The 19322-nt window shown below is 43.2% G+C and overlaps 1 protein-coding gene across 1 annotated transcript; it reads left to right on the plus strand.

Moving 5' to 3' along the window:
* The first annotated feature begins 540 nt into the window (after positions 1-540).
* LOC136571945 (olfactory receptor 5AS1-like) lies at positions 541-1467 on the plus strand. Its single transcript, XM_066572563.1, has one exon. It carries the CDS (start codon positions 541-543, stop codon positions 1465-1467), a length of 927 nt encoding a protein of 308 aa, XP_066428660.1.
* The last annotated feature ends 17855 nt before the right edge of the window (positions 1468-19322 follow it).

A 19322-nucleotide genomic window follows, 5' to 3' on the forward strand; every position in this document is an offset into this window, starting at 1 on the left:
TTGCTAATGACGGTTTGTCCGAAGTAAATAGTTAGGGGGGTGACCGCTAGGCTCTTGCCCCCATTGTGGCTTAATAGTTGGACCTGGCAACCTCAGATGCAGCCATGCATGCTGCCCCTGCTGTTCCCTATCCGTTTCTGTGGTGTTTCCATGACTTTCTGATGTTTTCAGATGTTTCACAAATCATCCCCTATTCGGAGCATCGGTCCCATACAAAAATGCTCGAGTCGCCCATTGACTTCAATGGGGTTCGTTACTCACAACGAGCTCTCGAGCATTGCGAATAGGTCGACTCGAGTACTAAGCTCTCGAGCATGTTGGTGTTCGCTCATCTCTAGCTAGAATATAAAAAAAAACCGCTAGAAACGTAAAATAGTGGAATACTTGATTATAGTTTCATGTTCCTTAGAGAAAGGAAGCACTGATCTGATTGGTTACCTGTACCAGTTTTGGACATGTTGTCCTTCTATACATACATATATTCTAAGTCAAGTTAATAATTTACAACTTTGTACTTTGTTAAAGGTTCTTGTTAATTCTATGGAAAACTACAACAAAACTGTGTCAAGTCGGTTCTTCCTGCTTGGATTACCTACCCTGCTACATCTAGAGGTTTTAGGGTCCCTTTTATTAGTGGTGATATACATTATTACATTGTTAGGAAATGGTCTTCTTCTCATTACAGTAAGGATCAGCCCAACCTTACACACCCCTATGTACTTCTTCCTGTGTAATCTTTCTCTCATTGACATCTGTTTATCCTCCACCATAGTTCCCATAATCCTCATAAATACTGTATCCACAGACAAGAGTATCTCAGTGGGTGGCTGCATTTTCCAGATGTTCTTCTCATTAGTGTTTGGAGTAGCAGAGTGCCTCTTACTTTCTGTCATGGCATATGATAGGTTTGTAGCCATTTGTAGACCATTGCACTACAGCAGCATTATGAATATTAGGTTTTGCGTTATCTTAGCTGTGACACCATGGATTGTTGGTGTCATAAACTCCTCCACACAAGTGCTTCTCACCTGGAGACTTCCATTCTGCAAGAGTCATCATATCAACCATTTCTTTTGTGAAGTACCTTCCCTTTTAAAACTGTCCTGCAAAGATCCTTGGCTTAATGAGGTAGAAGCGTTTGTAGCAGCTGGAATCATTGTTTTTTGGTCTTTTCCATTAACTTTTATTTCCTATGTTTATATCATCCGCACCATTTTGAAGATCCGTTCCTCACAAGGAAGACAAGCAGCTTTTTCTACATGCACCTCACACATCACTGTTGTCACCCTCTATTATGGAGCCCTTATGTTCATGTATCTTCAGCCTTCATCTTCTCACTCTCCAGAGGCAGACAATGCTTTATCTCTTTTCTATACTGTGGCCACTCCAATGTTGAATCCCATCATCTACAGCATCAGAAATAAGGATGTTAAAAATTGTATAATTAAGATTATTCAAACCAAGTAAAATTATTAGAAAACAAAGTTATAAAAAAACAGAAACTTTTTATAAAGCGAATTATGTCTCAGGTCATCTTCTGAATGTCTTCTCGTTGTCCTAGTTCATTTTAAGCACTGCTATTAAAAAAGTTATAATAAATAGTAATATTGTTAGTGTTTATTTACTTTGTCTTTTTAAACAGTAATGGCTCATGTCCACGGATGGGTTTGAATTCCGGGATCTGCGTGTGGCATCCGCGCGGATGATCCACAGTTCAAGCCACCCATAGGCAATCATGAGCGCCCGCAGCCTAATTCAAGCATGCAGGTTTGTTTTCCAGACCTTCCAGCATGCTCTATTTTGTTGTGGATCCTGCAGGAACGGCTTCCATTGAAGCCGTCCGATCTGCAGAAAACCAGGAAACGGTCACTCTGGGTGTGCTGCGGGTTCCCTGGGAAAGCAAGAGATTAAAAAAAAAAAAAAACTCCAATGCACATGTGCGGGGGGTGTGCCGGCCGGCAGGTTTGCCCACATGCGCGGAGGATATGACAGACAACCTGCACGTATCCGGACTGGTAAGTAAGGTCCTCATGCCACGGGTAGGGTGGGATCCGCAGTGGGGCTCCCGCCCACAGAACCCGACCCGCCCGTGGACATGGGGCCTTAGCCACTCCATCAGCAGATGTAGACATACACTGAATTGCCAATTTATTAGAAAACCCCATCTAGTTGCACATTGAACGCTCTTAGGCCTTTAGAACTGTGAAAGTTGGTCATGGTAAATACCCTACTAGGTGTTAAAATGGTACTGCAGGTATATTGGCCCATAGTGTCAGGAAGCTTCATGTTGCAAATTAGATGGAGGTGCTAACATACTCTGACAAGCAGAATAGTATGGCCTCCTCCACACGAGCGTATGCGTCTTCACACTGGCCACATCACGGCCAAAAATCGTGTGAACGAAAAAACCTGTGAACAAGTCCCGAGCTTAATTAGCGTTTTCTCGTCTATTCACATGGCCAGTTGCAATATATTAGCAAAAGAAATACACTGCGGCCCGGAAATCCCTTGTTCTTTCTAAATCCTTGGAATGAGTTCTAATGCCTAAATACAGGCACCTGTAAGATTTTCTCTGCATTGGACTCCCTTTTTTTGCCACCAGCGTGTATCGGTTGAAAGATAAGGCAGCACCTATCTTTTCCGGCAGCGTATAAATTTGGTTGCCTATTTTTTGTGGAGCAAACCAATGCTTCAAAAGGTCTCGATTTTGGCCAACGTATAAACACCGCTAAATAGCCACGTAAAAACGCTCGTTTGAGTAAGGCTAAGCGGGACTTCACACGAATGTTATTGCAAGTGTATTTGTGCATATAAGATTTGCGCATGTAATATGCAGAGAATAGAACCCATTGAAAGCATGGTTTCATTGCTTTCTTTTTTTTTTGCATGCACATTTCCGTGAGAAATACACAGGGTGATGCCCATTGTGTAATTCTGTGAAAAAAAAGACACACCTGGAATTCATTAGGTTAAATATCCATTTAAATCAGGGCATTCTTCTGTCCCATGTGCAAAAAACTGTGCCCTGCTCGCGCAAAAAGTACAGTAAAATATGACACTACGCACCCAAAAAAATCCTTGTCCATAGCACCAATACATTGCACTGAGGCGTTCGCATGTGGCCATGTGTAGCCGCCATAAAGGTCCACCGATTAATGTTACTTGAATTAAATATGATGGTCCAAGTCACATAGTACACCTAGATTCAAAAATCTGGATTCGCCTGACCAAGTAATGTTTTTCCACTGCTCAGTGATACAATCTTTGCTTTCTTTTGCCCACTGGAGTCTCATTTTTGAGTTTCGTTCAGACACAATGGTGCTGAAATTGGTCATCTACTGTTATAGCCCATCTGATTCCCTTTCAATAGATGTTTTCACCATTCTCAGAAGACTTTCTCACTAAGGTTTCTTTCACACAAGCGCATATCGGCCGGCCGTTTTCACAGCCGGCTGATATACGCTATGCTGCTAGTGAAAAATCTGGGGAACAGGTGCAAAAATCAAATGTTTGTGCTTCCGTTCATATGGACTGGTGAGGCCGGCGCAAATGCGCCAAGCTCACCAGGCCATCACCCATTCCCCCTCCCTCCCCATCGCTGGGTCACCTGTCGTTCCTCCCGACTCGTTCTGTGCAATGGGAGTAGGTGGGACAGGGGGCGGAGCTTAGCACTAGCCCGCCCCGCCTCCTCCCATTGATGGCTATGGACAAGGGGTGGGAAGACAGTGGATTCTTAGCTCCGCCCACACCCTGCCCCTTGCCCATAGCCATTAATGGGAAGAGGCGGAGTGGACTGGTGCTTAGCTCCACCCCGCCCTGCCCCCTCCTGTTGCACAGAACAAGCGGGGAGGAATGACAGGTGAGCCTGTGATGGGGTGAGGAGAACAGAGGGAGGGAGTTTAGCAGCCACTCCCATAGGAGCCCATGCAGCAGCCGAGGTATTCTCGGCCCAAAAGATAGTTCCAGGATAAATAAATAAATTGTATTACAATTGATAACCTTTTTAATAATAAATTCCGATTTCTCATCTGCAATTTTAATTTTTTTTCTCATATCTACAAACACCCCATCAAGCACTACCACATGTAAAAAAAGCAATAGCATTACTTGATGTAACTTCGCAATCACTTGTTCGCTAAATTACTATTTCGTTTTGGGACACAATGTATCCCCTTTGACAATATTTGTTTTAAAATTTTGTCCTGTTGTAGGATTGGTAGATATGAACAAAAATTTTAAAACTGCCGATGGAAAATCAGAGTTTGGCCGGCTGCACACAAGCATATTAGCATTGCGGAATCCGGAGCGGGTGTCCATCTCCAGATTCCGCAGCGAATACCTTCCATAGCATGCTGTGGAAAAGTGCTTTTTTTCTGCACATGAGCGGAAAGCAATTGCAATTTTCTACTAGCGAAGGAAAAATTTGCAGCATGCTCTATTTCAGGGTTCACACCCATGTGCGTTTTTTAACACTGTGATATCGTTGCATTTTTTTAATGCAAATGTCAATGGGACTTTCTAATGTTAAAAATGCATTGCACAAAAATTGCACAGAACAAACTTGTGATGCATTTTTAACATTAGAAAGTCGTGGTGTTAAAAAATGCAAGTGGATGTGGGCCCTTAGTGCAGTGTCCACACGGAAGCCTCCATCTAATTCAATAGAAGCCTTCGACCTGCTGCTGTTGTGCAATTAACATTGCACATCCTGTGTCATCGCCTAGTGATGACGCGGGAAAATCTGTACTGCGCATGTCCAACAGCGAGCCATGCGGACCATACACAGCATAGATAAAGAAGACAGGTACGTGGGGTCACCGGCCAGGCACAGGGTTAGATTCCGCTGCAGGATCCAACATTCGGAATCTGACCTGATCGTGTGCAGCCGGTCTTAGTTGTTAAAAATTTCATAAGCTGTGATAGTAAACATGTTATTTATATCCTACAGTGGAATGCGGCCTGACCACGGCCAGCGAGCCCTGTGTGCCTGTAATTTCTTATTTTCTCACAGCAGATGATCCAGACGGCTTGCCGTCCTACATGCACAGTTTGCATTTACCCGCACAGTCGATAGGCGAAGACGCGAGAATTGCAAGCCTTTCTGCAATGTTAATTGCGGAAGGCCCGCAGGTTGGACCGCTTCCATTGACAGTTTCCTCAAAAATAACAGTACAGGCGGCAAACAGGAGAAGTTTAAAAACATACTAATTATCTCATGTGAGCAGTTCACATCCTTTAAAAAAAAGAACTACGAATAGAAGGAAACTAATGTGGCTCAACAAGACTGTAAGGAGGGCAATTAGTGAAAAAAAGAGAGCGTTTCAATTATTATAGCAAGAAGGCAGTGAAGCAGCACTGAAAACAACCAGAAAAAAAAAAGTTATGTAAGAAAAAGATAAAAACTGTGAAGAAGGAGGCAGAAATACTGATTGCCAAAGAGAGTAAAAATAATCCTAAACTTTTCTTCAATTATATAAACGGTAACAGAATTTGCACTGAAAGGACTCGCGTCTTTAATAAATAATGCATGAGAAACCATAGAAGAGAATGGGCGGGAAGGTGAATCTATTAAATATTTTTTTTCTCAAGTGTATTCACGAAGGAAAAAGAAATGCCACAAGGTGCAGGGGGATAAAATGAACCCCCCACTAAATATCACCTGCCTAATGCAGGAAGAAGTACAAAGCCAATTAAAAAAGATTAAAATCGACAAATCACCGGGCCCAGATGGAATACACCCAAGGGTTCTAAGTGAACTAAGTGACGTGATAGATAGACCACTATTTCTTATATTTAGGGACTCTAATGAGACCGGGGTTGTACTACTGGATTGGATGTGTTGCCATTGTGGTTTCAGTATACAAAATTGGATCTAAAAGAGAGCCTGGTAACTACAGGCCGGTAAGTCTTACTTCAATAATTGTAAAAATATTTGAGGGGTTTCTGAAAGATGCCATCTTAGCATACCTCAAGAAAAACAATAGTATAACTCCTCATCAGCATGGTTCATGAGGGGTCAATCATGCAAGACCAATTTGATCAGCTTCTACACTGAAGTAAGCTCTAGGCTGTATCTGGGAGAGTCTATTGATCTTATATATCTAGATTTCTCTAAAGCATTTGACACTGTGCTGCATAAGGGGCTGATATATAAAATGAGACAGCTCGATCTGGGTGAAAACGTTTGCAACTGGGTAAAGAACTGGCTGGGAGATAGAAAGCAGAGGGTGGTAATAAATGCTTTGTACTCTGATTGGCCACCGTCGCTAGTGGGGTGCCACAGGGTTCAGTATTAGGCCCTATTCTGTTCAATATATTTATCAATGACTTCATAGAAGGGCTGCACAGCAAAATATTGATATCTCCAGATGATACAAAATTATACAAGATAATTAGTACAACGGAGGACAAAATACAGCTGCAAACGGACGTGGATAAGCTAGGGGCTTGGGTAGAAAATGGCAAATGAAGTTCAATGTTAATAAATGTCAGGTTATGCACCTGGGCAGGAGAAATGGATGTCACCAATATACACTAAATGTGGTATTGCTAGGGAAAAGTGAGATGGAAAAAGACCTGGGGGTACTAGTGGATTGTAGACTAAACTGGAGCAATCAATGCCAGTCAGCTGCTGCCAAAGCAAATAAAGTCTTGGGGTGCATTAAAAGAGGTATAGGGGTGAGGGATGAGCGTATTATTCTTTCACTATATAAGGCACTTGTAAGGCCTCACATGGAATACTGTGTACAGTTCAAAACACCAGTACTCAGGAAAGATGTTGCAGTGCTTGAAGGCGTTCATGGAAGGGCAACTAAATTAATAAATGGAATGAAGGGACTGGAATACCCAGAGAGGCTATCCAAATTGGGATTATTCACCCAGGAAAAAAGACAGCTATGGGGCGACCAAATAACTATGTATAAATACATGAGGGGACAATACAAGGATCTCTACCATGATCTGTTTACACCCAGGACTGCGAAGGTAACAAGAGGGCATCCACTACGTCTAGAGGAACAAAGGTTTCATTACCAACATAGAAGGGGGTTCTTTACTGTAAGAGCAGTGAGACTGTGGAACTCTCTGCCTGAGGACATGGTAATAGCAAAATCGATAGAGGAGTTTAAGAGGGGACTAGATGTCTTTTTAAAGCACTATGATGTTACAGGATATAGGCATTAAATATACAGCGGGTTTGTTGATCCGTGTCTTGGAGTCAGGTAGGAACTTTCAAACATTGATCCAGCGAAGGAATTTTTTTACCCCAAATGGCCTAGATTGGCTTCTGCCTCGTTGAGGGTTTTTTGCCTTCCTCTAGATCAACAGAAGGGAAGGGAGTGGAAACAGGCTGAAATAGAGGGACATTGTCTTCTTTTAGTCTAACATACTATGTTCAAGGGAATCCATTCATGTGGAATCCAGAGAAAATGGAGCATGCTGCGATTTTCCCTCCGCAAGCAGAAATCACAATTGATTTCTGCTCGTGTGCAGGAAGAATCACTTTTCCGTAGTAAGGCATGGGCAGTATTTGGTGCGGAACCCGGGTTTGGACCTCCACCCCAGATTCCGTAATGTACATCCACCCATGTGCAGGCGGCCTTATGGAGTATATTAATGACAAAGAAAAAAAGCAGATTTTGCGGTATTCAAGCAGTAAAAAAAAACATTTAAAGAAGGAGATTGGACAAAGTTTGTTCTCAGCAGAGATGCATTCCGGATTTTGAAGTTGGGAATTCTTTTATCAGTGGGTTTAAATCTTATAAATGATTTGATGTATATTTACTTAAGAAAGAAAGAAACAAGCTTGTACAAATGCGCACATATGATTTAACCCCTTGAGTGGCGGGTTTCCAACCACCCTGTCGTGCCCACCAGGGCAGGTTTTTTAAAATGGTCTAATCATTGAATTTCAACAAATTTTGCAGTTGCGTCTCAAGAGCCATAACTTTTTCATTTTTCCATTGACATGGCCATGTGAGGGCTTTGATTTTTGTGGGACAAGTTGTGATTTTTTAAACAGGGGGGAGGAAAAAAAAATGGGGAAAAAAGAAAAAAAGGGGCCATATCATTAAGGGGTTAAATAATGTATTAACGTCCTTCTCTGGGTCATTAAGACGCATGGATACCACATGTGTGATTGTATTTTTTATTTTTTTACAAAGTAAAGGGAGACAAGTGTTTTTATTATTTTTTTTATAATTTTTTAACTTTTTTTTTTTTTTTGTCCCTTTAGGGGACTTCCACAGGGACCCATCAGGACCCCTGATCACATTTCGGGGGTCCGATGGTGACAGCCCTTTACATGCTGCAGTGACAGCCCTTTACATGCTGCAGTCACATAGACTGCAGCATGTAAAGGGTTAACACAGCAGAGATCGGAGGTTTTCTCTGATCTCTGCTGTAAGAGCTAGTACCTAGCTGTCCTCTGACAGCTAACAACCAGCTCTCCCTGCCACAGAGACCATCGGCTTGCTTCTGACAAGCCGATGGTCTCTATGGCAACCTGTCAACAAACCAGGAGATTGCCGACATATCGGCAATATCTTCTGCTGGTTTTTCTAAGCCCTTGCTTTGTTCTCTGTGGGTCTGTGCAGGCAGAGCACACTGTCACAGCTTGTGGCATTGTGCTCTGCAGCTCCCATAGTGATACATAGCCCGGAAATCTTCCGGGGTATATCACTATGAGCAGTGGAGCTCGTCCCGGAAATTTTACGGGCGTGCCACTCAAGGGGTTAAATGTATAATGATTGGTCCATGATTGATTTTAAGGAAGACTATCATGGGAGTTTGTTAGCTGTGATCAAGAAAGAAGTGTCTTTTCAAACGTGTAATGTAAAAAAATTAGAAATGAGCGAGCACACTCGTCTGAGCTTGATGCTCGTTCGAGTTTTAGGGTACTCGAGATGCTCTTTACTCGAGACGAACACCACTCGGTACTCGAGTCAATCGCATTTCCTTCCCCGCATGTTTAGCGCCATTTTCTAGCCAATAAACATGCGGGGAAGGCATTACCACTTCCTGCTGTGATGTGCCAGCCCTCACCCCCCCCCCACAGTAGTGAGTGGCCGTAAAGATCAGGTGACCACCGAGTACTTAAAGTGGTGCCGCCCGCGGCTCGCCTCAGACGCATGCTGGCAGAGGTTAGGGAAAGTGCTACTGCTTATACAGGGATAGTGTTAGAGTAGGATCCTGTCTTCAAGAACCCCAACAGTCTTTCTTGGGCTACTCCTCATCGTGTGCATTATAGTTGTGGCTGTCTTGGAGCAGTAGTGCCCCTTTTTTTTTTTTAAACATCTCGGGCTGTGCAGATCATTTCAGCTATAGCGTTCTCAGTCTGCAGTGCATTACGCAGAGTTTAGGGACAGAGCTGCCTATATAGGGAACGTTTTACAGGACTCCTGATCTTCTGTGCAACAACCACTAATGGTCCTCCTTAGGGCTACATCTCACCGTGTGCATTATAGTTGTGGTTGGCTGGGAGCAGTAGTGCACCAACTTTTGTATTACACTTCTAGGCCTGTTCCGAGTCTAATATTTTCGAGGCCACTGCAAAGTATTTCAACTCTGCCACTGTGCAGAGCGTCTCACAATACCCTTTCCTTGAGGGGGATTGAGATAGCCGCAATTACCAACACTATCCACTGGTTTTAGAGTCTTTTCCCACTTTATACAGCCTCTCTTATTTACAAGTCTCTGTGAGCGGTAAATTACCCCTAGGTATCAGCGTAAGACAGTGGGTTAATTTTTTCAAGTCACAGCATACAGCCTCCGCTATCTAAAAGTCGTGAGTGCTGTACAGTGGAGTTATTTATTTGCGCCCTGCTCTATTCTTAATCCACCATGATGAGGAGTAGGGGTAAAGGTCGAAGATGCATACGCATGCGTCCAAGTGAGGGTGTGGGCACAGGCCGAGTTCCCCGGCTGCTGAGGGATTGGGAGAGAGGCAAGTTTCTGGCCTCCCCAGCTTCATATCACAATTTGCGGTTCCGCATGGTAGACTTTTATTACAAACAGAGCAGTGCGAGCAGGTCCTGTCGTGGATGGCAGAAAACGCATTCAGCAATGTATTGACCACCCAGTCTTCTACGCAGGCCACTACTCCCGGCCAAGGGCATTCAACTCTAAATCCTCTGGCTGCTGCTCCTCCTTCCTCCAAGGAATTGTTCTAGAGATTCTGCCCTGAGTGGGGAAAAAACGGTTCCTCTCTCACCTGAGGAGGTTGTCGTGACCGATGCCCAACCTTTGGAAAGTTCCCGGAGTCCGGGTGATGAGCCTGGGGAGTTCCGGCAACTGTCTCAAGAGCTTTTTGTGGATAAGGATGATGAGACACAGTTGTTTGTCAGTGAGGTAGTAGTAAGGTCAGTAAGCCCAAGGGAGAAGCGCACAGAGAATTCGGAGGAAGAGCTGCTGGACAATGAGGTGACTGACCCCACCTGGTTTGCTAAGCCTACTGAGGACAGGGCTTCAGAGGGGGAGGCAAATGCAGCAGCAGGACAGGTTGGAAGAGCCAGTGGAGTGACCAAGAGTAGAGGCAGGGCCAGAGCAAAGAATCCCCCAACTGTTTCTCACAGCACCCCCTAGCGGCAAGCCTCCATGCAATGGGCTAGGTGTTCAAAGGTGTGGATGTTTTTTAGTGAGAGCGCGGACGACCAACAAACAGTGGTGTGCAACCTGTGTCACACCAAGATCAGCTGGGGAGCCACCACTACCAGCCTCACCACCACCAGCATGCGCAGGCATATGATGGCCAAGCACCCCACAAGGTGGGACGAAGGACATTCACCGCCTCCGGGTCACACCACTGCCTTTTCCCCTGTGCCACAACCTGCCACAGAGATCCAATCCCCCTCCCAGGATGCAGACACGAGCGCCTCCCGGCCAGCACCCACACCCTTACCTCCACGGTCCTCCACTCCATCAAGCAATGTCTCTTAGTGCAGCGTTCAGCTGTCGCTAACACAAGCGTTGGATCAAAAGCAGAAATACACCGCCACCCACACGCATGCACAAGCTTTAAACGTGTACATTGCCAAATTAATCAGCCTGGAGATGCTGCCGTACAGGCTTGTGGAAATGTAGGCTTTCAAAAACATGATGGCAGCGGCCCTGCGCTACTTGGTCCCCAGTTGCCACTATTTTTCCCAGTGTTCCGTTCCCGCCCTACACCAGCACCTCTCCCGCCACATAAATTGTGCCCTCACCAACGCGGTTACTGGGAAGGTCCACTTAACCACGGACACGTGGACAAGTACTGGCGGGCAGGGCCACTATATCTCCCTGAGTGCACATTGGGTGAACTTGGTGGAGGCTGGGACCGAGTCAGAGCCTGGGAACGCTCACGTGCTACCCCCACTAAGAATAGCGGGTCCAACCTTGGTGCTGGTATCTGCGGTGTTTTATGCCACCTCCTCCAAACGCTCCCCCTCCTCCGCCACCTCTACCTCTCAATTAAGAAGTCTGTAAACATATAACATATGCTACAGCTCACCATATGGCTCCTCTATTTTTCCATGTTGTCAAATGAAGTCTACTTCCAAACTTCTAAAAGTCAAGAATTGTGGTGATGTTAATACTGATAGTGAAGATACTACTAAGTGTACAACCTGACGGCACGTGGTCTGGTGATGTCCTCGGAGCGCCTAGACCCAGCTAATCCCGACAATCTTCCCACTGACAGTAATTATTTGCTTTTCCCAGAAAACTTCCTGCAGCTTCAATCTCTGGTCCCGGCGAGTGTCCCACTTTTAGTTAGGGACTCATCGCATTACTAGATTAGGGTGACGTTTCCTATTTTCTTACCTTTTAGTTTCATTATTCATATTCCATCTCTCCGCAGTAATATATTTTGAGTGAGCTTTTCAAACTTTCGGTTATGCCAGTTAAATAGATTTTGTCAAAAAGTTTGGTTCAGCCCAAATTAGTTTAAACTGAGCCAGAATTTCTTAAAACCATTAATACTAGTATTGAACAATGTCTAAGGGGTTGGCATGAATGAAGCTCAGTGGTTAGATTTCCAATTCCATGCAATGTTGTATTTGGTCAGATGCCAGGAACCAGGTTGTATTTGGTTCCTGCCGGGAACCAGGAGGGAGCGACAGCCTGCAGTAGCGGCGCAGAACGCCAGGAGAAGTGAGTAATGATTTTTATTCTTTGCTACGCTGTATTACCGGCGTATAAGGTGACAGTTGGGGGGGTCGTCGCCTTATACGCCGGTATATATTTTTATTGTAACACATTCCTGGATGAATTGCAGGGAAGGTCTTATATATTTAAGCCCTTCCCGACAATTCATCCCGCGATCGCCGGCAGCCCATTGCTTTCAGTGGAACCTGCTGTATTGCCGGCTCCATTGAATTCAATGGGCAAACATCGTTCTTCTCTGCCACAGCTGTTACAGCTGTGGCAGAGAAGAATGATTTGTCTTCTATATGTTCTCAATGGGGTCGGCGCTGCTGCCGCCAGCCCCATTGAGCGCATATAGAGAAGAGAACAGAAATCGCAGATCGCACATAGGTGCGATCTGCGATTTCTATGGCCTAAGAAGGACCGTTGGGGTTCTTGAAGCCTAAAATCACTCCTAACACTCTCCCTATAGCAGCTCCGGCATCAACAACACTTTCCCTGAACTATGTCAGAATGCATCTGTGGCGAGCTGCGGGAGGGGCAGATTTTAATACTCGGGTGACACCTGATCTCGCCAGCCACTCACTGCAGGGGGGTGGTATAGGGCTTGAACGTTGCAGGGGGAAGTTGTAATACCTTCCCTGTCTTTCTATTGGCCAGAAAAGCGCGCAAATTTCTCAGGGAAGAAAATGAAAGTAACCCGAACACCGCGTGGTACTCGTTACGAGTAACGAGCATCTCGAACACCCTAATACTCGAACGAGTATCAAGCTCGGACGAGTATGCTCGCTCATCTCTAGTTATCATAGCAATAATCATCAGACATTCTAAATTCTCTTACTTTCTTAAAGGGATTTTCCAGGTTCAAATTATTGATGAATTGTCCTCAGGATAAGTCATCAATAGCAGACTGAGAGATTAAAGAATCAGAACTCCTGACAAACACTTGATCACCAACATTGCTGTTAGTGTTTGGAGCTCCTTTGTGCTGGAAACACAGCTCAATACACTCGGCAGGAGCTTGAAATGGTACTGCAGGTAATGTTCTTATGCACTTGAATGGGACGAACCCTATAGTGTCATTCTGGACTACTTCACAGTTTCAGACAAGGCGCTCTGTATATCAACACCTCAGATTTTCTGCAGGGGTACTGGGTGTTGGATTTCTGCTGATCTACTAGGATAGGTCATCAATAGTTTAAATCTGGAAAAACCATTTAAATGCATCTCAAGTAATGTAAGCAAAGCTGCTCCAGAAGAAACACTGCATGCAGGGTCATTGTAAACAGTTTTAGAAAGTGAACTACAATTTAAAAAGGTAGTCCTATCTGGAAAAATCTTCTCAAAATGAGGAACTTTACAGATCTGGCTACTGTTTTTCCTTGGACTGGTCACAATCGAATCAGATTAATGTAAATGAGTTTGTAAAAATGGAAGCTGCTCTCCACATATGCGCAATGAGAAGGCTACTGAATGGGGAACCTCCTCTATGACATCCATAAGCTATTTATCACAAAATAACTGACCATAAAAGTAACTCATTACTTTTATTCCTGTTATGAGGAAGAGAGATGAACAGAAAATGGCTAACATGTTTTAAAGGTTTTTTTTAGGAATTTACTGTGCTGGTTAAATAATGTAGTGTTTTACATTATGGGCTGTTATGGATGTGCCAATACATATTCTGTGAAGTTTTATTTTTTAATATTTACAGAATTATGTAAAGCAGAAATAGTACTTTTTTTTCTGGAAAACCACTTAGATGCTGCGATGTCTGCATGTGCATGGTTAAATGGCATATAGGAATGATCAGATGAGCCTGTGCCCCTTTTTTCACTGCACTTCTGTGGAAAAAAGATCCAAATATGTGACTGAGAGCAAGTAAATTCTCTGATTCATAAGGGGGAGATACATGAACAAGGATGCAGGCAGGAGAATCACAGATCATTTTCTGCTGGTTGTTTTCCTCTACTGCGGCCCTTCCCTCTGCTCTGAACAGACTGGGGTGAGAGCTATAATTCAGTATTTTCTCTTTCACTTCAAACAACTGTAGCTCTGACTCTATTAAGTGTACAGACAGTTTTTTTGGTCCATGAAGTACTGATATGACAAACTTATAACTGTCGTTGACAAACAATGGCTGATCCCATACAATATGTGACTTTGGCTTCAGTTATCAATACCTTAAAACCAAAAAGAAAAATCTGGAGACTAATAAATATTTAAATTAAACTTTTAATGAATTTTCTTGAACGTGATGAAAACAGCTCCAAGATAAGTGTATATCAGGGGACATATAATGATCACTGAGAGCTCTGAACGTTGTATCAATTCTCCAGCCACTCATTTAAAACATGAAGAGCGTTATCTGTGATACCTAATAAATAGCACGGTCATGTTAATGCCTATTTGCTCTGCAATCATAGAGAGCAGGCCATTCCATCAATGCAGACAACAGTAGATATATTACAGCAAGAAATAAATGTATGCAACCATGAATGATTTCTTTAAAGAATGATTCAAAAACTTTCAGGAATTTTATTGTATCATTTTATTGTTCCAAAATATTGTTACTATACTGAGGTAAAAAGGCCACTCGCTTGATGGACTAATCAGACAATCTTAAGGTAGGTAAAAATTTAAATTGTAAAGGCAAGTTCTCTATGTATATAAAGGCAAAAACCCTCACCGACTGACTCACCCACTGACTCACACACTAACTGACTCGCCACTGATTCTCTAACTTCCTGGTGTCAAACAAAATTGAAATTTGGCATGAACATTCTTTGTATCCTAAATAGAAAAGGAAATGGGTTAAAAGTTGATTATTTAATTTAAAGTGCAAATGTAAGTTACCCCCTGTGTAATGTACCTAATCTAATTCTCAACCTACAGACTTGAAGTATTTTAGGTCCTAAATAGGAAAAGTAAAGGGGTTGCAACTTAATTATTTAATTCTAAGCGCAAAAGTAAGTGACCTCCTATATAATGCAACTAATAACACACATCTGTACCACACAAACCTGATTTTTGACACAACCATTCTTTAGGTCCTAATTAGGAAAAGTTAAGGGGTCACAACTTGATTATTACATTCTAAGTGCAAAAGAAAGTGATCCCATATGTAATGTACCTAATCTAATTCTCTAACTTGCTAGTGTCAAACAAGCTTGAAATTTGGCACAACCATTCTTTAGGCCCTAAATAGAAAAAAAAGTAAAGGAGTCACAAGTTGATTATTCAATTCTAAGTTCAAAAGTAACTGACCCCTATGTAATGTACTTGATCTAATTGTCTAACTTCCCGGTATCGTACAAACTTGAAATTTGCCACAACCATTCTTAATATCCTAAATAGGAAAAGTAAAGGGGTCACAGATTGATTATTCAATTCAAAGTACTAAAGTAAGTGACACCCTATGTAATGTAACTAATATCACAAATCTGAAATTTGGCAGGAAGATTCTTAATATCCTAAATAGGAAAAGTAAAGGGGTCGCATCTTGATTTTTCATTTCTACATGTGCAAAAGTAAGTGAACCCCTGTGTTATAAAATACATCTGTACCGCAGAAATGTGAAATTTGGCACAACCATTATTTAGGTCCTAAATAAGAAAAGTAAAGGGGTCACAACTTAATTATTCAATGCTAAATGCAAAAGTAAGTGACCCCATATGTATTGTACCTAATCTAATTCTCTAACTTGTAAGTGTCGAGCAAACTTGAAATTTGGCATGACCATTCTTTAGGTTGCAAGTTGATTAGTCAATTCTAAGTTCAAAAGGAAGTGTCCCCCTATGTAATGTAACTAATAACACACATTTGTACCGCACAACCTTTACATTTGGCACAAACATTCTTTAGATCCTAAATAGGAAAAGTACGATATAGAGATCGCAATTTAATTGCTCAATTTTTAGTGCAAAAGTAAGTGACCCCTATGTAATATACCTAATCTAATTTTCTAACTTCCCGATGTCGTACAAACTTGAAATTTGGCATGAACATTCTTTAGGTCCTAAATGTGAAAATTAAAAGAGTTGCAACCAAACCCCTAAACTAAACTAAAGTACCATCTTATAAACTCGCCCCACGATTTTTGGGTCTGTTTGAAGTATTGGAAAAAAATAATTTTGTTTGTTACAGGCTGTGACTCCCACCCTCCCTGCATATCCCCAACTCCTTCTATGTCTCTCTCCTCAAGCCCCTTGTGCTCAATAGATTTTCCAAAAATCCCAGACTCAGGTTAGTTCGGAGAATATCTTCGAAGTGAAAAATATTCTTTATGTTAAGAGGGTCAGAAACAAAGCCTTTTACCTAGTGGATTGGAAGGGTTACGGACCGGAGCAGAGTTCATGGTAGACATCAGAGAACATCAACGCTCCACGTCGGATTCAGGAATTTCTGCGGAGAACCGGCAGGAGGAAGAGGGGGTGTAAGAGGGGAAGTATTGTTAGGCACACTGTTCAGACACAATCTTTGCTTCTGTGTTTGGCAAATATGGGCGTCGTCCCATTCTCTCTGTTGCCTGAGGTTATATTCACTCTCTTCCAGCACTCCTAGGGTTAATAGTGTCTGGTCTCCTGTTTAGCTGATGCTCCTTTTTTAATCACCATCCTATGTAGCTGCTCTGGGCCTTTCAGGCCTTGCTGCAGTGTTGTTGAGAGTTTTGTCCTGTCCAGCCACTGAATTGGCAGTTATCTTGCTACCTTGCATTCTGCTTGTGTTCTTCGTTCGTGCACTGTGTGGTCTGTTGTTCCCGTTGTCTGCTTCACTGTTTATCCTTGTCCGCTTGTTCCTTCATTGTTTCTGCACTCCCCATGTAATGTAGCACAGCTGTTTGTGTCTGTGACGTGCCCATGCAATGTAGCAGAGCAGTGTGTGTCTGTGACATGTGCATGTAATGTATCATAGCTTTGTGTGTCTCTTACATGCCCATGTAATGTAGCACAGCTGTGTTTGTCTTTGACATTCCCATGTAATGTAGCAGAGCTGCATCTGTGTATGGGATGCACTTGTAATGTAGCAGACCTGTGTGTGGCTGTGACATGCCCATGTAATGTAGCAGAGCTGTGTGTGGCTGTGACATGCCCATGTAATGTAGCACAGCTGTGTGTGTCTGTGACATGCCCATGTAATGTAGCACAGCTGTGTGTGGCTGTGACATGTCCATGTTATGTAGCAGAGCTGTGCGTTTCTCTAAGATGCCTATGCAATGTAGCACAGCAGTATGTGTCTGTGACATGCCAATACAATGCAGAAAAGATGTCTGTGTCCAGGACTTGCCCATGTAATGTAGCAAAGCTGTGTGTGTTTTTGACATTCCCTTGTAATGTAGCAGAGCTGCATCTGTGTATGGGATGCACTTGTAATGTAGCAGAGCTGTGTGTGGCTGTGACATGCCCATGTAATGTAGCAGAGCTGTGCGTGGCTGTGACATGCCCATGTAATGTAGCAGAGCTGTGTGTGGCTGTGACATGCCCATGTAATGTAGCAGAGCTGTGTGTGGCTGTGACATGCCCATGTAATGTAGCAGAGCTGTGTGTGTTTGTGACATGCCCATGTAATATAGCAAAGCTGTGTGTGTCCAGGAAATGACCGTCTAATGTATTACAGCTGTGTCTGTCTGTGACATGCCCACATAATGTAGCATAGCTGTGTGTGTGACATGCACATATACTTTAGCATAGCTGTGTGTGTCTGTGACCCATGCAATGTATCAGAGCTGTGTGTGTCTGTGACATGCCCATGTAATGTAGCTCAGCTCTGTTTTTCTGTGACATACCCTTGTAATATAGCACAGCTCTCTGTGTCTGTTGCATGCCCATGTAAGGTTGCAGAGTTGTGTGTTTCTCTAACATGCCCATGCAATATAGCACAGCAGTGTGTGTCTGCGACATGCCCTTACAATGCAGCACAACTGTGTCTGTCTGTGACATGCCCATGTAATTTAGCAAAACTATGTATGTCTTTGACATACCCATGTAATGTAGCAGAGCTGCATCTGTGTATGGGATGCACTTGTAATGTAGCAGAGCTGTGTGTTGCTGTGAGATTCCCATGTAATGTAGCAGAGCTGTGTGTGGCTGTGACATGCCCATGTAATGTATCAGAGCTGTGTGTGGCTGTGACATGCCCATGTAATGTAGCAGAGCTGTGTGTGTCTGTGAAATGAGCATGTAATGTATCATAGCTGTGTCGGTCTGTGACATGCCCATGCAATGTAGCAAAGCTGAGTGTGTCCAGGAAATGACCATGTAATGTATTACAGCTGTGTGTGTCTGTGAGATGCCCACATAATGTAGTATAGCTGTGTATGTCTGTGACCCATGCAATGTATCAGAGCTGTGTGTGTCTGTGACATGCCCATGTAATGTAGCTCAGCTGTGTTTTTCTGTGACATACCCTTGTAATATAGCACAGCTCTCTGTGTCTGTTGCATGCCCATGTAAGGTTGCAGAGTTGTGTGTTTCTCTAACATGCCCATGCAATATAGCACAGCAGTGTGTGTCTGTGACATGCCCATGTAATGCAGCAAAGCTGTGTGTGTCCAGGACATACCTATGTAATGTAGCAGAGCTGCATCTGTGTGTGGGATGCACATGTAATGTAGCAGAGCAGTGTGTGTCTGTGACATGCCCTTACAATGTAGCACAACTGTGTCTGTCTGTGACATGCCCATGTAATGTAGCAAAACTATGTGTGTCTTTGACATACCCATGTAATGTAGCAGAGCTGCATCTGTGTATGGCATGCCCATGTAATGTAGCAGAGCTGTGTCTGTGTCTGATGCAGGACAGCTATGTGTGTGTGTGTGACATGTGCATTTTATGTCGCAGAGCTGTGTCTGTGTGCGTCTGTCACACACATGTAGCAAATGTAGTTGAGCTATATTTGGGTGACCCATGCATGTATCACAGCTGTGTGTGTGTGCGCTGTATGCATGTAGCAGAGCTGTTTGTGATAGACAGGCAGCAGAACTGTGTGTGTTTCTTACAATTTCTAGCTTTATTCTATGTAATGTAACTGATAACACACATGTATACCGCATAAACTTAAAATTTGGCACAACCATTCTTTAGGTCGTAGATAAAAAAAAGTAAAGAGGTTCCAATTGGATTATTCAATTATAAGCACCAAAGTAAGTGACCCCTTATGTAATGTAACTAATAACACTCCCCTGTATCGTACAATCTTGA

Source organism: Eleutherodactylus coqui, chromosome 6, assembly GCF_035609145.1.
Source record: "Eleutherodactylus coqui strain aEleCoq1 chromosome 6, aEleCoq1.hap1, whole genome shotgun sequence".
NCBI classification, from domain to species: Eukaryota; Metazoa; Chordata; class Amphibia; order Anura; family Eleutherodactylidae; genus Eleutherodactylus; species Eleutherodactylus coqui.